Source organism: Entelurus aequoreus, linkage group LG01, assembly GCF_033978785.1.
Source record: "Entelurus aequoreus isolate RoL-2023_Sb linkage group LG01, RoL_Eaeq_v1.1, whole genome shotgun sequence".
In the NCBI taxonomy this organism is placed as follows: Eukaryota; Metazoa; Chordata; class Actinopteri; order Syngnathiformes; family Syngnathidae; genus Entelurus; species Entelurus aequoreus.
The window spans coordinates 761,144-784,061 of NC_084731.1; the positions used below are offsets into that span (position 1 = coordinate 761,144).

The 22,918-nt window shown below is 40.7% G+C and overlaps 1 protein-coding gene across 1 annotated transcript; it reads right to left on the bottom strand.

The window, feature by feature from the left end:
* Positions 1 to 2,862: 2,862 nt before the first annotated feature.
* dnajc27 (DnaJ (Hsp40) homolog, subfamily C, member 27) lies at positions 2,863 to 20,935 on the bottom strand. Its single transcript, XM_062049723.1, has 7 exons — positions 20,619 to 20,935; positions 18,459 to 18,541; positions 18,323 to 18,392; positions 18,065 to 18,229; positions 17,874 to 17,996; positions 15,288 to 15,448; positions 2,863 to 3,474 (listed from the first exon to the last, which is right to left on the bottom strand). Exons 1-7 carry the CDS (start codon positions 20,706 to 20,708, stop codon positions 3,342 to 3,344), a joined length of 825 nt encoding a protein of 274 aa, XP_061905707.1. The 5' UTR covers positions 20,709 to 20,935; the 3' UTR covers positions 2,863 to 3,341.
* Positions 20,936 to 22,918: the final 1,983 nt, after the last annotated feature.

The window sequence follows — 22,918 nt, forward strand, 5'->3', positions numbered from 1 at the left end:
AGTGATGCCTGATCAATGCCAGCGTACAGTGAGTTATTGTTGTCTAGCCGGTGTGTGATGAAGGCGTGGATAGCAGTCTCCAGGTCGCTCTGGGAGAGATAGGCCTTGGTCTTTGCTAGGGTTCTGAGATGGTAAAAGCTGGTACTAACCACTGAGCTGACCTGTTTGGTGAATTTGAAGGCACTATCAAAGATCACACCGAGATTTCTCACGGAGGACCGGATGTTTACACCCAGAGGACCAAGAGCACTGACAGACGAGACTGGAGATGTATCGCCGAAGATGATTATCTCGGTCTTGCTCTCATTAAGGTTGAGGAAGTTAGCACTCATCCATGCTTTAATGTCAGTCAGACAGTCAAGCAATGGTTGAAGTGCGACCTGTCCTGTGGCCTTAAGAGGTAAATAGATCTGAACATCATCGGCATAACAGTGGAATGGGACATTGTGCTTGACCAGGATTTCACCTAAAGGTAGAATGTACAGTAGGAAGAGTATGGGACCCAGGATTGACCCCTGAGGAACACCACAGGTAAGGGGGGCCACCGAGGAGAGAAAGTCTCCTAGCTGCACAGAGAAACTCCGGTCAGTTAGGTAGGACTGAAACCAGCTTAGGGCTACACCTGAGATGCCCACGTACTGCTTCAGTCGTGACAGTAGAATCCTGTGATCCACTGTGTCAAAGGCAGCTGTGAGGTCCAGAAGCATCAGGATCACAGGACTACCAGAGTCAGCGGCCAGAAGCAGATCGTTTTGCACCCTCAGGAGTGCCGTTTCAGTGCTGTGAGATGTTTTGAAACCAGATTGGAATTTCTCATGGATGTTATTTGCAGCTAGGGAGGATACGCATCTTTCGGTCTAAAACGGTTTGATTTATCTACATCTAAAATTGCCTGGCGGCCATATGTTACTTTGGAGTGACTACGCTGAAAGTTAACTTTGAAATTTACAGAATTTACCGAATTATTTGCCAAAAAAGTTGAATTACTACCACGAGCCTCTGCAGTTCAACCGAGCAGGGCGCCGCCAGTTCCCCTTTGACAAGTGGCTGGCTCATTTTTGTAGAGAACGGGGACTAACGTTTATTTACAATCGGCCTTTTTTCACCCTAACCGGGAATGCGCCACCACTCTTTTAGAAACACAGATCACTGTTTGAGTCACACTTGACTAACTACACTAGAGCGAGCTGGGACACAGGCAATTATCGTGCCTGTGAGGAGTCAGTTAAGCTAGAACTAAGCAGCGCCAGGCTGGAAAATTCCTGCACACATACATAATTCACATAATGATTTGTCTTTGTGCCAGAGGTAGACATGCATTCTACTGAGGTGGCAAATTATGAAGCGTAATCTATCTAAATGCAGCTGAGCGAGTATAGGTGTAATATGATCTAACTTTCTTGTCCTTGTCAAAAGTCTAGCAGCCGCATTTTGTACCAACTGTAATATTTTAATGCTAGACATAGGAAGACCTGAAAATATTACGTAACAGTAATTGAGACAAGACGTAACGAACGCATGAATAATGATCTCGGCGTCGCTGGTGGACAAAATGGAACACATTTTAGTGATATTACGGAGAGGAAAATGGATGGTGGTGGTGGTGTTAACCCTTGTGTAATGTTCATATTGTTGTTACTCAGCCAGCGTTTGTGGGTCTGATGGACCCGTTGCATTTTGTGGCTTTTAATGCCTCACAATCAAACACTTTTATGTTAAATTACTGAACAGATGTTAACCTTATCTCAATAAACATCTGTTCAGTATTTTAACATAAAAGTGTTGGATTGTGAGGCATTAAAAGCCACAAAATGCAACGGGTCCATCAGACCCACAAACGTTGGCCGAGTAACAATATGAACGTTGCACGGAAAATTTCTCCGCCAGTTTCCGCATCCCACAGGGATTCTTCTTTTGTGTTTCTGCACCTGCGCTTCCCACACAAGGTTGCAACATTGTTTGTCAACACTGTCTGCTCTCATTTTCTCGCACATTTGACCCTCTGATGTTCTGTGTACCTACACTCTGTCCTCCTCCTGTCTATTGATTGATTGAGACTTTTATTAGTAGGTTGCACAGTGAAGTACATATTCCGTACAATTGACCACTAAATGGTAACACCCCAATAAGTTTTTCAACTTGTTTAAGTCGGGGTCCACTTAAATTGATACAGATATATACTATCATATATACTGTCATCATAATACAGTCATCACACAAGATAATCACATTGAATAATTTACATTATTTACAATCAGTGGTGTGTGTGTGTGTGTGTGTGGGGGGGGGGGGGGGGGTAGGATATGGACATCAAGTAGTGGACATATAGAGAGAGAGAGAGAGAGAGAGAGAGAGAGATCAGAAGGCATAAGAAAAAGTATCTGCATTTGATTGTTTACATTTGATTATTAGCAATCCGGGGAGGGTGTTAGTTTAGGGTTGTAGCTGCCTGGAGGTGAACTTTTATTGCGGTTTTGAAGGAGGATAGAGATGCCCTTTCTTTTATACCTGTTGGGAGCGCATTCCACATTGATGTGGCATAGAAAGAGAATGAGTTAAGACCTTTGTTAGTTTGGAATCTGGGTTTAACGTGGTTAGTGGAGCTCCCCCTGGTATCAGGGAGGTGTAGCGGATTTTATAGACTAGGCTCAGTGCAAGTTGTTTTACTCTGTCCTCCACCCTGAGCCAGCCCACTTTGGGCTGGCTCAGGGTCTGCTGTGTGTGTGTGTGTGTGTGTGTGTGGTACACAGAACATCAATTTCCACACTTCTATTAGACTCGGGTCCAGTGGACCCGGACATCTTATGTGTAGGGGGGGTGTCGTCATTGGAATTTCATTAGCGACATGTTAAAAGACAACACTCAAAGTAAGGGGACATTTTAATAGAAATATGCATGATTAGCACAAGAAACCAACACGTTTACATGTCATTGGCAATTGAAACATACTGTATTGAGAGGTAGCACATTTCACCTCCAAAAGTATCCCATACAAATGATTTCACATACCGTAAATGTCGCATATTTACTTCAGTTCAGTTATCTTTAATACTACTGTAACTTGTGAGTCTGATCTTCTGCTTTGTTGACAACATGCTCATGTAAACACCGTGAAGAGAGAAAAGAGTCTGAGCACTCTATGCTCTTAACAACTGTATTGAAGACCAACTGAATGATAAATGTAAGCTCTTGTATACACACATGCACGAGCGCTCACACACTTGCTATATCTGCTTGGCAGAGTGTCAATTGGCACAAAAAAAGTTTCAATAGTGAAAAATACTAATAAATAAATAAATAAATAAATAAATGTCAGCCATGATGCATCAGGTGTACCTGTGTTATTTGATATTCTTCAGCAGGGAGGTGCGTGCATTCACCACTGCCTTGAAAGCATCCTCGCTTCCAGGGGCCACACATTTGTCTGGGTGGAGAAGTACTGCCAGTTTTCTGTAGGCCTTGTTGACCTCCTCCCTAAAAACACAAACAGAACAACATTAGCGTAAGTAAAAACCCAACACATTGCTAGACACTGCAGTATACTATTACACATAACATGTTACAAGGGTTACCAACAACGGCAAAAAAAATACATTATGGGCTGCATTAGACTATAAACCTTGTTTTTAGCTCTACTTCACACACTAATGCTTAATTAGGAGCTTCTGCATTTCAAAAACCCAGGACCTTTACACAAATGCAAAGGTTATGACAAAACATGGAAAAAAAATCCCTTTCTATAATCCTAACTTTCACTTGTGCTCACTCCACGCCAAAATAAATAGATAAAATAAATTTACACTATAAAATAATCTCTAAATGTCTGGGGCCGTACTTATCAAGCTTCTTAGAATTACTCCTAAGAAGTCTGCTAAGAGTTGACTTAAGAGTAAATAAATTCTTCGCTGAAAGCTGCACTTAAAAGTTAGTTATCAAGGGTCTTACTCACACTTTCAGCGAAGTGTAGGACTGAATCTTAAGTGTCACACTCAGAGCTGAATTACGACATTACTATGTGCCGTAAACGGAATTTTAGGTGACGTCATTTCTGTGTCCATAGAAATGACCAATCACGGAAGGGAATCCCTCGTCTAAGAATAAAGAAATATCTTGGAAATATTTAAGTGGACAATGGGAGTGTATATTTTGACAATAAACTACAAAATAATACAAAACAAACTAGTCCCCGCCGGCACTCACGCTACCGCTCCCTCTCTTCTCTCGCCCACACACTCACTGACGTCACTCACCTCACGGCCACACACATACGCTACTGTCATAACATTTTCTTTCCAATTCATTAATTAGGCAACTAATTTGAAACTGGTGTGGGTGGCTCTATATATACTAGCCCACTGCAGACACATGCAGAAATCAACAAGGAATCGAAAAGTATTAAATCTGTGACAAAAATAATATCTGCTCTGTCTAAACGATACCGTTTGATCAGCTGCTCGTCATCAAAAAAAACAAAAAACATTGTTCCGTTCCCTGAACGTTGGCGCACGTCTCTCTCGCCTCAGTGCCACCCCCTGCTGGCAACTCCTAACCACTTAAGACACCTCTGAAGGTCTCTTAAATATCGTGGAGAGTAGGAGTGATTCTTAGACTTAAGAACGTTGATAAAAAGCTTTTATTCTTAAGTTTGAGAGTAGGACTAAATTTCGCAAATTCTCAGGACTTAAGTGTAAAATGGCACTCTAAGAAGCTTGATAAGTACGGCCCCAGATCTCCAGCTTCAACTTACACACATCACACAAAAGGCCTTTAAACATTAACAAGCCATTAAAGTGTGAAGTTTTGCCCAGGACACACTGTACGACATTAAAGTGGTTAGTTGGGATTTAAACATGTTTGAATTTTCCTGGAGAAAAAAGGGAACATTTTGAAGACATGACTTTTTACAGACTGCAGGATGTTGCAGCAGCCAAGTTGACTTGATGCTGTGCCAGTACAGCTTGCTGGAATTTTCCAAGAGGATTGTTTTGTTTTAGGAGAGGAAAAGAAATATGAAAAACAAGAAGACGCCGAAAAAAAAAGGTCAAATGACAGGACAATCCCAGGACAACAGGAAGATGTTTGGTTACTGAACTAATCAACTGCAGGCCAAGTTCACTTCAAAAATCTTGGAAGATACTAACCTTCCTAAAAAACCAGAGTGCTGTCATACACAGATGGTCTTTAAATATATTTTTGCAGTAGGTCCTTAAAAAGTGCAGAGTTCCTGTTGTACAGACAGAGCTGTTTGCTTTTACAAAATACATAACTGATAACCTAGGCAAAACTCACATGTCCACTGCAGAGGACGCTGGTTTTCAGGAATGGACAAACGTAAAATAGTGAAGGGATAAGTCTGAGCCCCAAAATCAATGTAGTTGAATAGTCCTGCTGTCCATCATGAAGTTGCTAAATGGTCACAATGTGTGATACAAAATGATGTCAAATTGATTAGATGTGCGGTTGAAGAGTTACTTTGATGACCACATTAGACTATAAAGTAACAATGACCACATTGCCATGCACTAAACTAGTCAGACATCTCAAATACCGTAATTTCCGGACTATAAGCCGCTACTTTTTCCCCTCGTTCTGGTCCCTGCGGCTTATACAAGGGTGCGGCTTATTTACGGCCTGTTCTTCCCCGACACCGACGAAGAGGATTTGGGTGGTTTTAGTACGCAGGAGGAAGACGATGACACAATGATTAAAGACTGACTTTTCATATACCGGTAGGCTGGTTATTTTGATAACGTACAGGCGAGCACTTTGTATTACTTTGCAGCGTTGTATTATTTGTACTCTGCACAAATGCTGTTCACCATGTCAAAGATGTGAAAGTTTGATTGAATGATTGAAAGATTTATTGTTGATAAATGGGACGCTTTGCGTTCCCAAACAGTCATCTCTGTCCCGACAATCCCCTCCGTGGTAGCAGGAACCCCTATATACTACCCTAATTACACATCAAAACCCTGCGGCTTATAGTCAGGTGCGGCTTATATATGGAGCAATCTGTATTTTACCCTAAATTTGGCTGGTGCGGCTTATAGTCAGGTGCGGCTTATATATGGAGCAATCTGTATTTTACCCTAAATTTGGCTGGTGCGGCTTATAGTCAGGTGCGGCTTATATATGGAGCAATCTGTATTTTCCCTTAAATTTAGCTGGTGCGGCTTATAGTCAGGTGCGGTTTATAGTCCGGAAATTACGGTAGTTCATTTTGTGTGTTTTCACACTGGCATGTGAAGACTGTGCACACTCTCTCACCACTCATTTCCACAAGATGCAAAACGGCAGCGGAATGTCATGACCATAGTGGGGGACTCTGCCTTTTCATTCAAGTCAATGTGTCCCTTTTCACCAACATCATGGTGACGTTCCGCATCATTCCGCTAAATATAGGCAGAGCTTCTATATTTGCCAGCGGCCGCAACAAATCCCTTCAGTTTAGCTCAAATCTGCTTGTGTTGGACAGGAAGTCAAGCACAAACACTAAATAAATTATCCGACGTACTTTCAAAATAAAACAGCTGGACTTCAAGGCAGATCGTATTTTACACTTTAAAATGTGCTAATGGGCGGGAACGGACATTAAGTCAACTTGTCAAAGGTTTTCAGACACAATTCCACCTCGTTGACGCAAATAAATGAGGACATGCGGATTTCTGGAGGTCCAAAATTCAAGAAGCATATACAGGCATATGCCGGGCAGCTAGGTGGGGGCCTGTGTCAAATACCAGCTGATACAGAGCACGGGAAAGCAGGAAGTGGTTTGCAGAAGTTAAATGAAATGTTTGTGAGCGTGTGTGGGGGCAAGGGTGTGTGTGTGTGTGTGTGTGTGTGTGTGTGTGTGTGTGTGTGTGTGTGTGTGTGTGTGTACACAACGCTTGCCAAGGTTGCAGTTTTCGTTGTCTTGTTGCTTGCTACAAAAAAATGATGACGTTGTCGTTCTGCAAAACAAAACTGTTGTCTTTTTCAGAAGTCAAGTAAAAGTCAAGTCAATGTTGTCCCAGACACGAGCGCCTGTGGGTACTGATAGTCTACAAAGCTGGAGATGTTTACTTCAGTGTTTACTTTATCATGTGACTATCATGAGATTAGTGGGATATGGTAAAAGTCTGTGCTGCCACAACAGAGCGGCGGTGGGGATTGCCAGACATCAGATGGCGGTGCCATTCTGTGGCGGCTGCCGTTCCACATCTTTTGGAAATCAGGGGTAATGAGACTATTGGTCAAAAACTGTGTGCCTCACATACATGGGGGAGGGGGGCTTTTCTTTTCTTTGTTTTGTGTAAATGTATTGCTTTTCCGGTTCACCCAAAACAAGGTATCTTGGTGGCTTGTCACAAGCTCTGGTTGTACCTGATGTCAGCTGTAAAACTGCCAGATTATTGGCCATGCTGATGTTAAATTGCAGACAGCATCAAGAAATGATCTTAGATTGCGCCAAGAACATGACACTGCTAGCAAGAATGTCTCTGAGCGGATGCGGGTCCAAAGCAAACAAATACTGGTGAGTTGTTTTGCTGCTCTAAGGTTCTTAACTTTTCAGACATTGGGGCCCAACCTGTCGTGGCCAAAAGTTTTGGGACTGACTTAAACTTGGTGTTTTTAATAACTCAGTACCACTGCCTCAGTATTAAAAAAACAAAACCTTTGACATGTCTGTTACAGTATATACTGAAAAAAAAAACCCAAGCTAATTATCGTGGCAATCACACAAATTAAAAATGAAGCAACAAAGTAATTCAAAGTTGATACAATTTGTAGCCATGACCGTGATAGAATAGACAAAGATTGATTATGTCATCGTGCAAACAAGATAAACAAAATGAGTTTGTTTATTGAAACCCAATTATATGTACCACACTTGTTTAATATGAAAGGAATCCTGAAAGTACTTCTGGTGCTGTATAGACAAAATAAAATCAACTTCTTATTCCCTTTTGGTATGTTGAATTGTGTAAGGGTAATAACTTTGTGACGTTTTCTGTAACTTGAAGTCATTGGAGGTGTGTGGCAACCTCCAATTTTCTACGGTTGTATTCTCTTGCCCTGGTTTTCATGGCTCAAGGCCATATCTATGAAAATAATAAGCACGAATTGCAGCAATTTGCCCTAAATATTTTGCAGTTGAAAACTCACTGAACATAGTTTACAGGCGCCTGCATAACAAACATTGAACAACTGTTGAATGAAGTCTTTCAGCTGGGACTTTTGTTGGTAAATGACATTCCTGCATATGTCCGCATCTACATTGTAAACAAGGTAGTGAGGACGTCTAAGTGCAATGCAACTGATTGACAGACTTGCTGTAGAAATGTTCTCGCTACTGAAAGTCAAATAAGTTTGGCAACACTTATCTAAAATGTGCAAGTGGTGGGACAAAGTTGCTCATAATTTATGGGGATAGGTGGACTTTGCACCCATCGCAAAATTCTGCATTGCCTGGTTATCATTTATGATATAGTAGCAATCAAAGTAATTGAATGACACGTTTAAAGACATGCACCTGGAGATAGGCCCCTCCCACCTCCAAAGACATGCACGTGGAGATAGGCCCCTCCCACCTCCAAAGACATGCACCTGGGGATAAGCCCCTCCCACCTTCCAAAGACCTCAGTGACGTGCAGTCAGGGGAGGCAGGTGAGGCGGGGCCTCACGTGCCATCATGGAAAGAAAAAAAATGTAAAAAGAAAAAAAATGTATTAAATTGTTATATGTATCCAGTGATTATACTATAAAGTTATTTTCCATTTAACTTCACCAGTTTTAGATTATTTTTATTCAAAATGACTGAATTTTCACATTTGCCGTTCAAATAGTGAGACGAGACGGTGCGGTGATCAGCAGCCAGTTGAGGCGTCACTGCGTTGTGCCTCACCATGGATTGCGCAATGGCTCGGCTAACTGCTGGCCTGCTGTGCAGTGAGAGCGTATTGCTATATGAATTATATTATACATTTCCATAGTTGAGTTAGCTGAGGTATATAATGTACAGTGTATTTTGTCAACAACTGTATGTGTGTAAGTATTTCTTGTGCTGAGCAATCATAAAACTGCTGCGAAGACACACTGGCAGAGGCTCGCAGTAATCCTGCCTCCTTGTGCCGGATAATGCACCCCCGCCGTAGAATGCACCCCCTGACGGGAGTGTTATGTCAACTAAAGCCCACACTTAAACTTTCCACGTGCAAGATTGAATCTATTTAAAAAAGTTATTTAATAAGAAGCCAAAAAGTACAAAAACAATAATGTTGGTGTTGGAGTTGTGAATGACTGCAGGGCCACAACATTAGGTACACCTGCAGACTGCAGCACGGATTTCATATTTCATTCATTCACAACTCCTCCAACACCAACATTATTGTTTTTGTACTTTTTGGCTTCTTATTGAATAACTTTTTTAAATAGATTCAATCTTGCACGTGGAAAGTTTAAGTGTGGGCTTTAGTTGATACAACACTCCCGTCAGGGGGTGCATTCTACGGCGGGGGTGCATTAATCCAGCACAACAGCGGCGCATGGACTTCATTTATAAGTAAAGGTAAGACCATAACGTTTTTTTTATTAAATGTGCTTTTTTGTGTGCTACAGTTTGTATGTGTAAAGTTAAAGTTAAGTTAAAGTACCAATGATCGTCACACACACACTAGGTGTGGTGAAATGTGTCCTCTGCATTTGACCCATCCCCTTGTTCACCCCCTGGGAGGTGAGGGGAGCAGTGGGCAGCAGCGGCGCCGCGCCCGGGAATAATTTTTGGTGATTTAACCCCCAATTCCAACCCTTGATGCTGAGTGCCAAGCAGGGAAGAATGCTGGTATGAGCTTTTAAACATAACCCGTTAACTGCTGCCAATCAAATGGTGAATAAGATACTCTTTAGGGTTCATATGTTTGTAAATCTGACTGTGATGAAGTCAGTGCCTCACCAGCCATGAACCTCACCGCACGTCACTGAAAGACATGCACCTGGGGATAGGCCCCGCCCACCTCCAAAGACATGCACCTGGGGATAGGCCCCTCCCACCTCCAAAGACATGCACCTGGGGATAGGCCCCGCCCACCTCCAAAGACATGCACCTGGGGATAGGCCCCTCCCACCTCCAAAGACATGCACCTGGGGATAGGTTGATTGGCAACACTAAATGGTCCCTAGTGTGTGAATGTTGTCTATCTGTGTTGGCCCTGTGATGAGGTGGCGACTTGTCCAGGGTGTATCCCGCCTTCCACCCGAATGCAGCTGAGATAGGCTCCAGCGACCCCAAAAGGGACAAGCGGTAGAAAATGGATGGATGGATGTTTATAACATTCAAGAATACAGTAGAGTGAGTGAGCATGCTGTGCGATTTGACTTGTTCGATTATTGTAAGTATTTTCTATTTATGTACAAAAGCAGTGAAGTTGTCACGTTGTGTAAATGGTAAATAAAAAGAGAATACAACAAATCCTTTTCAACTTATATTCAATTGAATAGACTGCAAAGAGAAGATATTTCATGTTCACACTGAGAAACTACATTTGTTTTTGCAAATAATTATTAACTTAGAATTTAATGGCAGCAACACATTGCAAAAAATGCATTTTTAACAGTGTGTTACATGGCCTTTTTGTCACTTTTTGATGCAGTACAGCCTGAGGGGTTGAAGGTCACGGGCCTTGCTGCTTACGTGCGGTGATTTCTCCAGATTCTCTGAACCTTTTGATAGGGCATCTCTATCCTCCTTCAAAAGCGCAATAAAAGTTCACCTCCAGGCAGCTACAACCCTAAACTAACACCCTCCCCGGATTTCTAATAATCAAATGTAAACAATCAAATGCAGATACTTTTTCTTTTTCTTATGCCTTCTGATCTCTCTCTCTCTCTCTCTCTATGTCCACTACTTGATGTCCATACCCCCCCCCCCCTCCACACCCCTGATTGTAAATAATGTAAATAATTCAATGTGATTATCTTGTGTGATGACTGTATTATTGGTTTACAGAAGAAATTAGAGCTCATAAATTATCATGTAGAAAACTGGAACGCAAATGGCGCGCGACTAAACTTGAGGTTTTCCATCAAGCATGGAGTGATAGTTTAATAACTTATAAACGCATGCTTACCTTAGCTAAAGCTAAATACTACTCAAATCTCATCCGCCTCAACAAAAACGATCCTAAATTTCTGTTTAGTACAGTAGCATCGCTAACCCAACAAGGGACTCCTCCCAGTAGCTCCACCCACTCGGCAGATGATTTTATGAATTTCTTTAATAAGAAAATTGAACTCATTAGAAAGGAGATTAAAGACAACGCATCCCAGCTACAACTGGGCTCTATTAACACAAATACGACTGTATATACGACGGACACTGCCCTCCAAAATAGTCTCTCTATTTTTGATGAAATAACATTAGAGGAATTATTACAGCGTGTAAGTGGGATAAAACAAACAACATGTTTACTTGACCCACTTCCTGGGAAACTTATCAAGGAACTGTTTGTATTATTAGGTCCATCAGTGTTAAATATTATAAACTTATCACTTTCCTCCGGCACTGTTCCCCTAGCATTCAAAAAAGCGGTTATTCATCCTCTGCTCAAAAGACCTAACCTCGATCCTGACCTCATGGTAAACTACCGACCGGTCTCCCACCTTCCGTTTATTTCCAAAATTCTCGAAAAAACTGTTGCACAGCAGCTAAATGAACACTTAGTGACTAACAATCTCTGTGAACCTTTTCAATCCGGTTTCAGGGCAAATCACTCTACGGAGACAGCCCTCGCAAAAATGACTAATGATCTATTGCTAACGATGGATTCTGATGCGTCATCTATGTTGCTGCTTCTTGATCTTAGCGCCGCTTTCGATACCGTCGATCATAATATTTTATTAGAGCGTATCAAAACACGTATTGGTATGTCAGACTTAGCCTTGTCTTGGTTTAACTCTTATCTTACTGACAGGATGCAGTGCGTCTCCCATAACAATGTGACCTCGGACTATGTCAAGGTAACGTGCGGAGTTCCCCAGGGTTCGGTTCTTGGCCCTGCACTCTTTAGTATTTACATGCTGCCGCTGGGTGACATCATACGCAAGTACGGTGTTAGCTTTCACTGTTATGCTGATGACACTCAACTCTACATGCCCCTAAAGCTGACCAACACGCCGGACTGTAGTCAGCTGGAGGCGTGTCTTAATGAAATTAAACAATGGATGTCCGCTAACTTTTTGCAACTCAACGCTAAGAAAACGGAAATGCTGATTATCGGTCCTGCTAGACACCAACATCTATTTAATAATACCACCTTAACATTTGACAACCAAACAATTAAACAAGGAGACTCGGTAAAGAATCTGGGTATTATCTTCGACCCAACTCTCTCGTTTGAGTCACACATTAAGAGTGTTACTAAAACGGCCTTCTTTCATCTCCGTAATATCGCTAAAATTCGTTCCATCTTGTCCACTAGCGACGCTGAGATCATTATTCATGCGTTCGTTACGTCTCGTCTCGATTACTGTAACGTATTATTTTCGGGCCTCCCTATGTCTAGCATTAAAAGATTACAGTTGGTACAAAATGCGGCTGCAAGGCTTTTGACAAAAACAAGAAAGTTTGATCATATTACGCCTATACTGGCTCACCTGCACTGGCTTCCTGTGCACTTAAGATGCGACTTTAAGGTTTTACTACTTACGTATAAAATATTACACGGTTTAGCTCCAGCCTATCTCGCCGATTGTATTGTACCATATGTCCCGACAAGAAATCTGCGTTCAAAGAACTCCGGCTTATTAGTGATTCCCAGAGCCAAAAAAAAAGTCTGCGGGCTATAGAGCGTTTTCTATTCGGGCTCCAGTACTCTGGAATGCCCTCCCGGTAACAGTTAGAGATGCTACCTCAGTAGAAGCATTTAAGTCCCATCTTAAAACTCATTTGTATAATCTAGCCTTTAAATAGACCCCCCCTTTTTTAGACCAGTTGATCTGCCGTTTCTTTTCTTCTCTCCTCTTCTCCCCTGTCCCTTGCGAGGGGGAGTTGCATAGGTCCGGTGGCCATGGATGAAGTGCTGGCTGTCCAGAGCCGGGACCCCGGGTGGACCACTAGCCTGTGCATCGGTTGGGGACATCTCTGCGCTGCTGACCCGTCTCCGCTCGGGATGGTTTCCTGTTGGCCCCGCTGTGGACTGGACTCCCGCTGATGTGTTGGATCCACTGTGGACTGGACTTTCACAATGTTATGTCAGACCCACTCGACATCCGTTGCTTTCGGTCTCCCCTAGAGGGGGGGGGGTTACCCACATATGTGGTCCTCTCCAAGGTTTCTCATAGTCATTCACCGACGTCCCACTGGGGTGAGTTTTTCCTTGCCCGTATGTGGGCTCTGTACCGAGGATGTCGTTGTGGCTTGTACAGCCCTTTGAGACACTTGTGATTTAGGGCTATATAAATAAACATTGATTGATTGATTATGATGATAGTATATATGATAGTATATATCTGTATCATGAATCAATTTAAGTGGACCCCGACTTAAACAAGTTGAAAAACTTATTCGGGTGTTACCATTTAGTGGTCAATTGTACGGAATATGTACTTCACTGTGCAACCTACTAATAAAAGTCTCAATCAATCAATCAATATTACGGAGCGTAGATTGTGAAATCACTAAATAGCTGCTTGAGAAATGTTGTTTCATGGAAGCTGCTTTTCTACCCAATCATGGCACCCACCTGTTCCGAGGGATGTCCGATAATGGCTTTTTGCCGATATCCGATATTCCGATATTGTCCAACTCTTTAATTACCGATACCGATATCAACCGATACCGATATCAACCGATATATGCAGTCGTGGAATTAACACATTATTATGCCTAATTTGGACAACCAGGTATGGTGAAGATAAGGTACTTTTTAAAAAGATTAGTAAAATAAGATAAATAAATTACAAACATTTTCTTGAATAAAAAAGAAAGTACAACAATATAAAAACAGTTACATAGAAACTAGTAATGAATGAAAATTAGTAAAATGAAGTGTTAAAGGTTAGTACTATTAGTGGAGCAGCAGCACGCACAATCATGTGTGCTTACGGACTGTATCCCTTGCAGACTGTATTGATATATATTGATATATTGTTAATATTAATGACTGTATCCCTTGCAGACTGTATTGATATATATTGATATATTGTTAATATTAATGACTGTATCCCTTGCAGACTGTATTGATATATATTGATATATAATGTAGGAAGCAGAATATTAATAACAGAAAGAAACAACCCTTTTGTGTGAATGAGTGTAAATGGGGGAGGGAGGTTTTTTGGGTTGGTGCACTAATTGTAAGTGTATCTTGTGTTTTTTATGTTGATTTAATTAATTTAAAAAAAAAAAACCCAAAAAAACCATACCGATAATAAAAAAACCGATACCGATAATTTCCGATATTACATTTTAACGCATTTATCGGACATCTCTACCTGTTCCCAATTAGCCTGTTCACCTGTGGGATGTTCCAAATAAGTCTTTGATGAGCATTCCTCAACTTTATCACTCTTTTTTGCCACTTGTGCCAGCTTTTTTGAAACAGGTTGCAGGCATCAAATTCCAAATGAGGTAATATCTGCAAAAAATAAAGTTTCTCAGTGTGAACATGAAATATCTTGTCTTTGCAGTCTATTCAATTGAATATAAGTTGAAAAGGATTTGTTGTGTTCTCTTTTTGTTTACCATTTACACAACGTGACAACTTCACTGCTTTTAGGTTTTGTATAATAGTTTGAGTACAATGATAAATGTTTTATAAATGTACTATTAATATTACTATGAGGATCTTTAATAAAGTAGGAAGAGGAAAGTGCAAAAGAGTTCAACTTGAGGTGTCACCAATACAAATGTGGAGGTGAGGCACATGATGAATATGAGTTGAGATATAGATATAGTATTGTCCACAATACATTACAATTATTTGTGTCCAGCATGTGGTAACATACAACCAAGTATCCTTCTGCCTACGTATTCTTTGAGAGTAACTTGAAGAAAAAGTAAAATATTCATTGGCGTGCATTTGTAACCATGAAACATCAGAACATGAAACAACGTAACACATTTTAGTTGGATGGGGAATGCATCTAACCGGTCTAGTCGCCCCCAAGAGGTGGATATATTTAACACTAAGTTGCATAATAGTGACTTTCCTTTGAATACACCTGTCATATGTTGATGTCAAACATCTCTTACAGAAGAATATTGCACCTATATAATGACAAACACGTTTGACCCCAGACAGTGAACTCACCGTGTGGCACCAGGTTTGACCCCTAGCATATCCCAAGAGTCTTTACTGTTTCTGATACGCCGGATAGTGTCTGCTTGCTCTTTGGTGAAGCCAACGCTAACTTCTGACACAGGACGCTTCCCACCGTTCTCACACATGTCAGTGATGGAAGAGAAGAAGGCCTGCACACCACAAACACACCACACACAGACTCAGTAGGGATTCTGCTTCAGTGCCATGTAGGTCTGGGCGATTATGGCAAATTCCAAATCACAATTAATTCAGCCTTCTATATGATTTTGGTTAATGAACGATTATCCGACTCTCACCTCCTACTCTGCTTTTTGGTCAACATGATCTTATTGTAGCCAAAGTGTATCTAAATAATTGACATAGAATTCATGTTGGGTACAAACTGCTTGTATTATACTGCCATCTTGGCGTTTTGAGCCATGACACATGTTTGTAGCAGACTGGATAGGCCAGTGTGACATGTAGCAGACTGGATAGGCCAGTGTGACATGTAGCAGACTGAATAGGCCAGTGTGACATGTAGCAGACTGAATAGGCCAGTGTGACATGGCTACGTCTTCTTCTGCTGGCTTTGTGGCAGTCTTCACACTTTGTGAAACCTAGCTGCCTGTCATAACCAGCAGTGTATATTAAGGCGATGATGTATTAGTGGAGAGAGAATTACAATGGAAAAAACATAACACAGACAGTTTAGAATTGTCATTTTTGATTATTTATACTTACAGGGTTTGCCTTACACGTAAACAATGGTGGCGCAAGATTACTGCCGCCACATCTTAAAAATACATTTTTTCTTTTTACATGAAAACACTTAACAAATTTAAGTGATATATTGTATGAATGGGTATACCATACATAGTCTATTATTTACTTATCATTGGCTATAAGTTTGAAAAACACCTCCAATATCATAAAAACGTTCCTCGTTGCTTTATTTTGGAAGAACAAATAGTGTGTTAGCACCTGGTCTCGCACCTAAACCAGTTGACACACAGCAAAAGTAAGGGGAAAAAAAACATTTTAAGCAAATTAATGCATTTCTTGTTCAAGCCAGTGTAAACTACTCGAAATCTTTTGACATTACTACGGAAAATAACGTGTAACTTTGAAGCCATGTGCATCTTCAAACCTCCGCTTGGAGTGTGCACATGTGTGGGTTTTGTCCAGGCACTCCACTTTCATCCCACATTACAAAATATGCATGTTGGGTTAAATGGAGACTGCAAATTGTCCATAGACATGGATGTTAGTGTGAATGATTGTCAATTTGTGCCCTGCGATTGGCCATGCTAATTTGAGTTAGCTTGTCTATGAGCTGGTCCATTGTACGTTAGCACTAAGCTAGCGGCATTAGGGTTCAACCTTCATTCCGCATAATTGTATTGTTTTTTCAGTTTATTACAAATTATATTATTAGATATAGACATAGATTTATTGGTCCCCTTGGGGAAATTCATTTTCACTGCCGTACATTTGAACAATAGACATTACACATCACAAAAACAAAAATAACAAAAAGACATCATACATGACCAACACACATTTACAGGCCTGCTGTTAAGGGCGGCTATAGCTGCAGGGATCAGGCTTTTCCTGAGGCGGGCCCTCTGGAATTTGATGGTTCTCTACCTGCGCCCTGATGGTAGTGGGATGATGTATTGGTGTAGTGGGTGACTGATATCCTGGACTATTGTTTTTGCCAGTCGAGTGATGGACCTGTGGTTTAACTCTGAAATGTTGGGTGTGGGTAGGCCGATGATTTTAGCTGCCATGTTTGTAATGCGTGTGAGTTTGGTCCGGTTGGTTACAGAAAGCATGGTGAAAAAACATGTGGAACAGTACATAAGGATGGGTTGAACAATGCTTTGGTAAAGTAATGACAGGAGATGAGGTGCATTCATCTAACTTGATTCCTACATGTATGTGCACTTCATATGTATAAATAATGTACTTTCTTTAGTGTGGTTAGTTTTAAAGTGACTTCATTGTGAAGAATATCAACAAGACAGTTATTTTTTTCAAATATAACTCAAAGGACTGTTTACATATTAGGAAAACTAAATTGCAACAATCAGGGAGGGCAGAATTTAGTTACCTTTTACAATAAGCAACCATTGAAATTGCATTGAACAAAGAGAGCACAGTCTACCAAGTCAAATTACTTGTGTTAAAGCTGATATTGATTCTAATTCTGATATGAGAAAACAATATTAACATTAATATTACTAAAAGTTTTATTGATAACTAATAATACTAATATTTGTTTTTAAATATAAACAAAACATTTGTTTAGCCATTTTAAAGAAAAATATATGCATCATTGCAAATCAAAAGGATCATGTCATATATATGATGGTGTCATATTGACCACGTACATAGTGGCAATCTAGGGGAAACCCTGACTGATCTATGCACGCACACACACACACACACACACACACACACACACACACACACACACACACACACACACACACACACACACACACACACACACACACACACACACACACACACACACACACACACACACACACACACACACACAGGTAATAGTCCTGTGTGCTCACCCACCTGGAACATCTCGTTGATACCCTCCCCACTTTGTGCCGACGTCTCAAAGTAATGGAACCCCCGAGACTCCGCCCACAGACGGCCCTCTCCTTCGTCCACGACTCTCCGTTTCATCAAGTCTACCTGAAGAGACAAGTCAGTCCAAGTCAGGAAGTGATTTTGACATCCGCTGTAATCAAAGCAAGTCAGACCTTGTTGGCGCAGACCATGAACACAATACTGTCCATGTTGGCTTGAGAGCCCATTTCCTGTTTCATCTCGCCCAGCCAGCTGTCCAGAGCATCAAAACTGTCCCGGAGACCCACGTCATACACAAGCAGCACACCCTGACTGTCTTTGTAGAACTCATTGCGCACCTGCAGAACAAGAGATTGACTGATTGCAAAGCACTTCAAGCCTAACTGAAATCTGGATTTCAAGAGTGTCAGGGGGGGCTTCTGGAGACTCACTTCGTAGAAGAAAGGATGGCCGGCCATGTCAAAGATGTTCACTTTGATTTCTCTGTCGCGAACCTGCACCCTGACGACAACAGACATCTTAATAAGATGACATTACAAATACTAAAGCAATTGTGAACACCCTTACTTGGTGACTCCATAGTCAATTCCAATGGTGGCCAAATATTTGGGAACAAACCTCTTCTCACAGTAACGTTTTATGATGCAACTCTGCAGGGAGAAATAAGTCAATGGTTATGTCCAAATCCATTCAGTGTCTATTTTCAGCATCCAAACGACTTCTGCAGGATGACTACTTCAAGGTCACAATAAGCGCTATCAAACAACAACAATTTAAGCATTGTTTAATTGTTTAAGATACCCCACACTGCCCTCATGCATGTTTTTGTCTAATAGTAAGTATAAACTAACCTATGCTAATACTTTTGATATTAAATTGTTAGGAATTCTATACTGCAATTGTGTAGGGTGTACCCCAAATCAGCTGGGGTAGGCACCAGCCCACACACGACCCTTATGGGGATAGGCAATATTGAATATGTATGGAAAACTAGTACAGGTATATTATGTATTATCATAATGGTCATATCTGTACCCAACGTTCCCCTTGACGCAATTTCGCACTGCTCACGCATCCTCTGAGCCCAGCAAGTTTTTGCCGCGCACAAAATAAAATCCAATATGAGCTCTAAACTAAATAAACACATAACTATTTATTCTGGAGGACTTTGCGATGCAACTGAGTGACAGGTGACAAGCAGCCCGAACAGAAAAAACAATTTCGTCAACACTGTTCAATTATTGTAACATCTTGTCCAGACGCTTTTAAGAGGAACTCCATCGATCACTTATTGAGCAAAATAAAAATTATATATCTTGAAAAACCGGTCATTAACCAGGCCAAAACCAATTATTTGTTTAGGTTGCTAGGTTGTTAACTATGACTCCTCAATAGGATGTGTGCTTATTTTACTGTCATTTCTTAAGAATGTTAATTCATGGATATTAATCATGAAATGTTGCTACTAAATTACATAAATGTTCATAAAAAGATATATTATTGTACAGAAACTTACAGGAACTTACACTGTATCCCATGCTTATATCTCTTTGAGCAACATGAACATTTTAAGGGGAACTAAATGTCATCTCTGAAAGGGGTACAAATTAATTCCACAGCAGGACAGCCACCCAGCCATAAAATACTATAACTTAGCTCATGAAAAACAAGATGTGTTATTTTCATTGTAAGTGGGCCAAACCACTTATATTATGAAATAATCCCATGACAATGACTGCTGTCATTTGACTTAGACTAGACTTTGACTTCCTTTTATTGTCTTTTAAATTTGAACTTTACAGTACAGATAAGAACGAAATGTAGTTGCATTATCTGGTTGTAGTGCAGGATAAAAGAGCAATAAGGTGCAGATACAAATAAATAGGTTACTGTACAGATAAATATATTGCACTTTTGCAGATGCATCCACGTTTATGGATGTACGTTATATTGTCTTTATATTCCAGCCAGTTAATCCATTTTGGGGGGAATTGAGGGGATAATTATGATGCGTTCAAGAGTCTTCCGGCCTGAGGGAAGAAGCTGTTACAGAACCTGGAGGCTGCGGAACCTCTTTCTAGAGTCCAGCAGTGAAAACAGTCCTTGGTGGGGGTGGGAGGAGTCTCTGCAGATTTTCTGAGCCCTGGTCAGGCAGCGGCTTTTTGCTATTTCCCGGATAGGAGGAAGAGGAGTCCTGATGATCTTTTCCGCCGTCCTCACCACTCTCTGCAGAGACTTCCAGTCTGAGGCACTGCAGGTCCAGTCCAGACAGAGATGCAGTTGGTCTCTATTAGTCGTCCAGCATTCTGTTTTCGTTTACTTTGTAGCCAGTTCAGTTGTAGTTTGGTTCTGCATAGCCTTTCCTAAGCTTCAATGACACCTTTTTACCTGCACACTGCCTCCCGCTGTTTCCCACATCTACAAAGCAGTTAGCTACCTGCTGCCCCCTACTGATATGGAAGAGTATTACACGGTTACTCTGCCCAGCTCTAGACAGCACCGACACTCAACAACAACACATCATTTGCAGACTATAATTACTGCTTTGCAAAAAAATATTTTTAACCCAAATAGGTGAAATGAGATCATCTTCCACGGCACACCAGACTGTATCTCACAGCACACCAGTGTGCCGCGGCACAGTGGTTGAATAACACTGCTCTAACAGAGTACATATTCATTGAATGATATTAACATTTACCAAACATCCACTTGTGTTGAACTTACCTTACCAACTTCGGCATTCCCGAGGCTTATTACCTTCACCCGGAGAGCTTTCTTGTTATCTCGTCTCTTCGGCACATTAGTTTCCATCATTAGTCCTACAACACTGACGATGTGGGATTAAAGAGGACCACACACACACACACACAGCAGGGAAGTTAAGACGTCATCAAACGGGCTAGCACTTTGCACGAGCCATGGATATAATGCACTAATTGCTTGTCATTAGGAGAAAGTAGCGCGCATGTAAACATGTCAAACACACAACAATACAAACATGCTAGCATCGTAGCCTAGCCAGGATATGACAATCTACTTCCGCTCCTTGCATATGATGTCATATCCGATGACGCGGGGCCGCCATCTTGGAGTGGTGATCCGCTCCGCTCAGTGCAATTCATTTGGCAGGAGCAATGAACTGTCAGCGCATTTAATTCATCTTACCTCACTGAATACCACTGATTTTCACACGCTTTTTTGTCATACGTGTAGCTATGATAAAGTATTGTATTATTCATAGTTTGCTTAACAGTAACATAATATTCTTTGCTTTAAGTGACCAGACGTCCGAGATCAAAACTGGGAATATAGAAGGGGGAAAGAAACGCTCAGCTATTTTTCAATTGAAGAAACAATATGATGAGGTTATATATGCATGCTACATAAACAATGTATGAATACATTAGATATCTATATATCTTATAGACTGTATTTCTGTTGCTGCAGCAGCAGAGTTTATTCTGTCTTGACACTTTGTATTGATATTTTCTATTACATTCTTCCCTTAAATGATCATGTTTACACTGATTGTTTTATATGTATTTTTTATGTATGTCGCTTTGGATAAAAGCGTCTGCCCAATACTTCAACATAAACATATATAAACACCTGAAAGTCTTTATATCAGCTAAAACCACCAATCTGTTTCACTGGATTCAGAATAAAAGCAAATTGTGTCTTACCCAACAATGTTAGTATTTGAATATTGTTACTTGAAGACTTATTCCTGGTTACAATAATACTTTTAAGAAAGTATTGTCTTATATTTTGTAACTTTTACTATATTATATTATATTATACTTTAACACTTTTACCCCTGTTGGCTTTTACAATCTTTATCTTCATTGTTTATTTCAACTTTATGTTATTCAAGTATGACATTTTTAAATGTAATTAATTTCATTGACAAGCAATTCTATTATGGTCATACTCTTGTTTGCTAGCGGCTACCATTTCAGTACTATTGAAGATCTTTGCTCCTTCTCAACTCTGTGCTAATATTCTTTTCACAAAATACAACCAATAGTATGTTAATGTTAAATCTTACTTGTGAAAAGTAATCCCCCGATTCCTATTTTCAACAGTCCGCTCATTTGAGCAGGAAAACGCTGAACACCATCTTTGTTTTCTACCTGTCAACTGTCAGTTTAGCATCTTTGTTTTCTACCTGTCGACTGTCAGTTTAGCATCTTTGTTTTCTACCTGTCAACTGTCAGTTTAGCATCTTTGTTTTCTACCTGTCAACTGTCAATTTAGCATCTTTGTTTTCTACCTGTCAACTGTCAGTTTAGCATCTTTGTTTTCTACCTGTCAACTGTCACTTTAGCATCTTTGTTTCTACCTGTCAACTGTCAGTTTAGCATCTTTGTTTTCTACCTGTCAACTGTCAGTTTAGCATCTTTGTTTTCTACCTGTCAACTGTCAGTTTAGCATCTTTGTTTTCTACCTGTCAACTGTCAGTTTAGCATCTTTGTTTTCTACCTGTCAACTGTCAGTTTAGCATCTTTGTTTTCTACCTGTCAACTGTCAGTTTAGCATCTTTGTTTTCTACCTGTCAACTGTCAGTTTAGCATCTTTGTTTTCTACCTGTCAACTGTCAGTTTAGCATCTTTGTTTTCTACCTGTCAACTGTCAGTTTAATTGCTGATGTGTTTTAATTGATTTTTAAATGCGCCAGAAAATAACCCGTTTTGTACACTGTTGATGCACAGTAGTGTGTAAATGTGTTCCTGTATAGTATTTGTCCAGCAATGGTCATGTGGTGACATCAGTGATGATATTTGGAGAGGTCATCATTGAAGTGGCACACCACTGAAGGCCTAGGTGGGAAACGCACGGCCCGCCACTGCATTTTGCGGTTATGTTCTTGGGTTTTCAAATATGTTCACATAGTCCCAGAAGAAGTGGCTCATAAAGGTAATAAAGTCAGGAAAAAAATGAAAGTTAGATGAAGGGAGCAGTTATGATTTTGGTTTACAGAGTAAACAACTTAAATGTAAGGTTTTGGCCATTGTTTTCTCTAA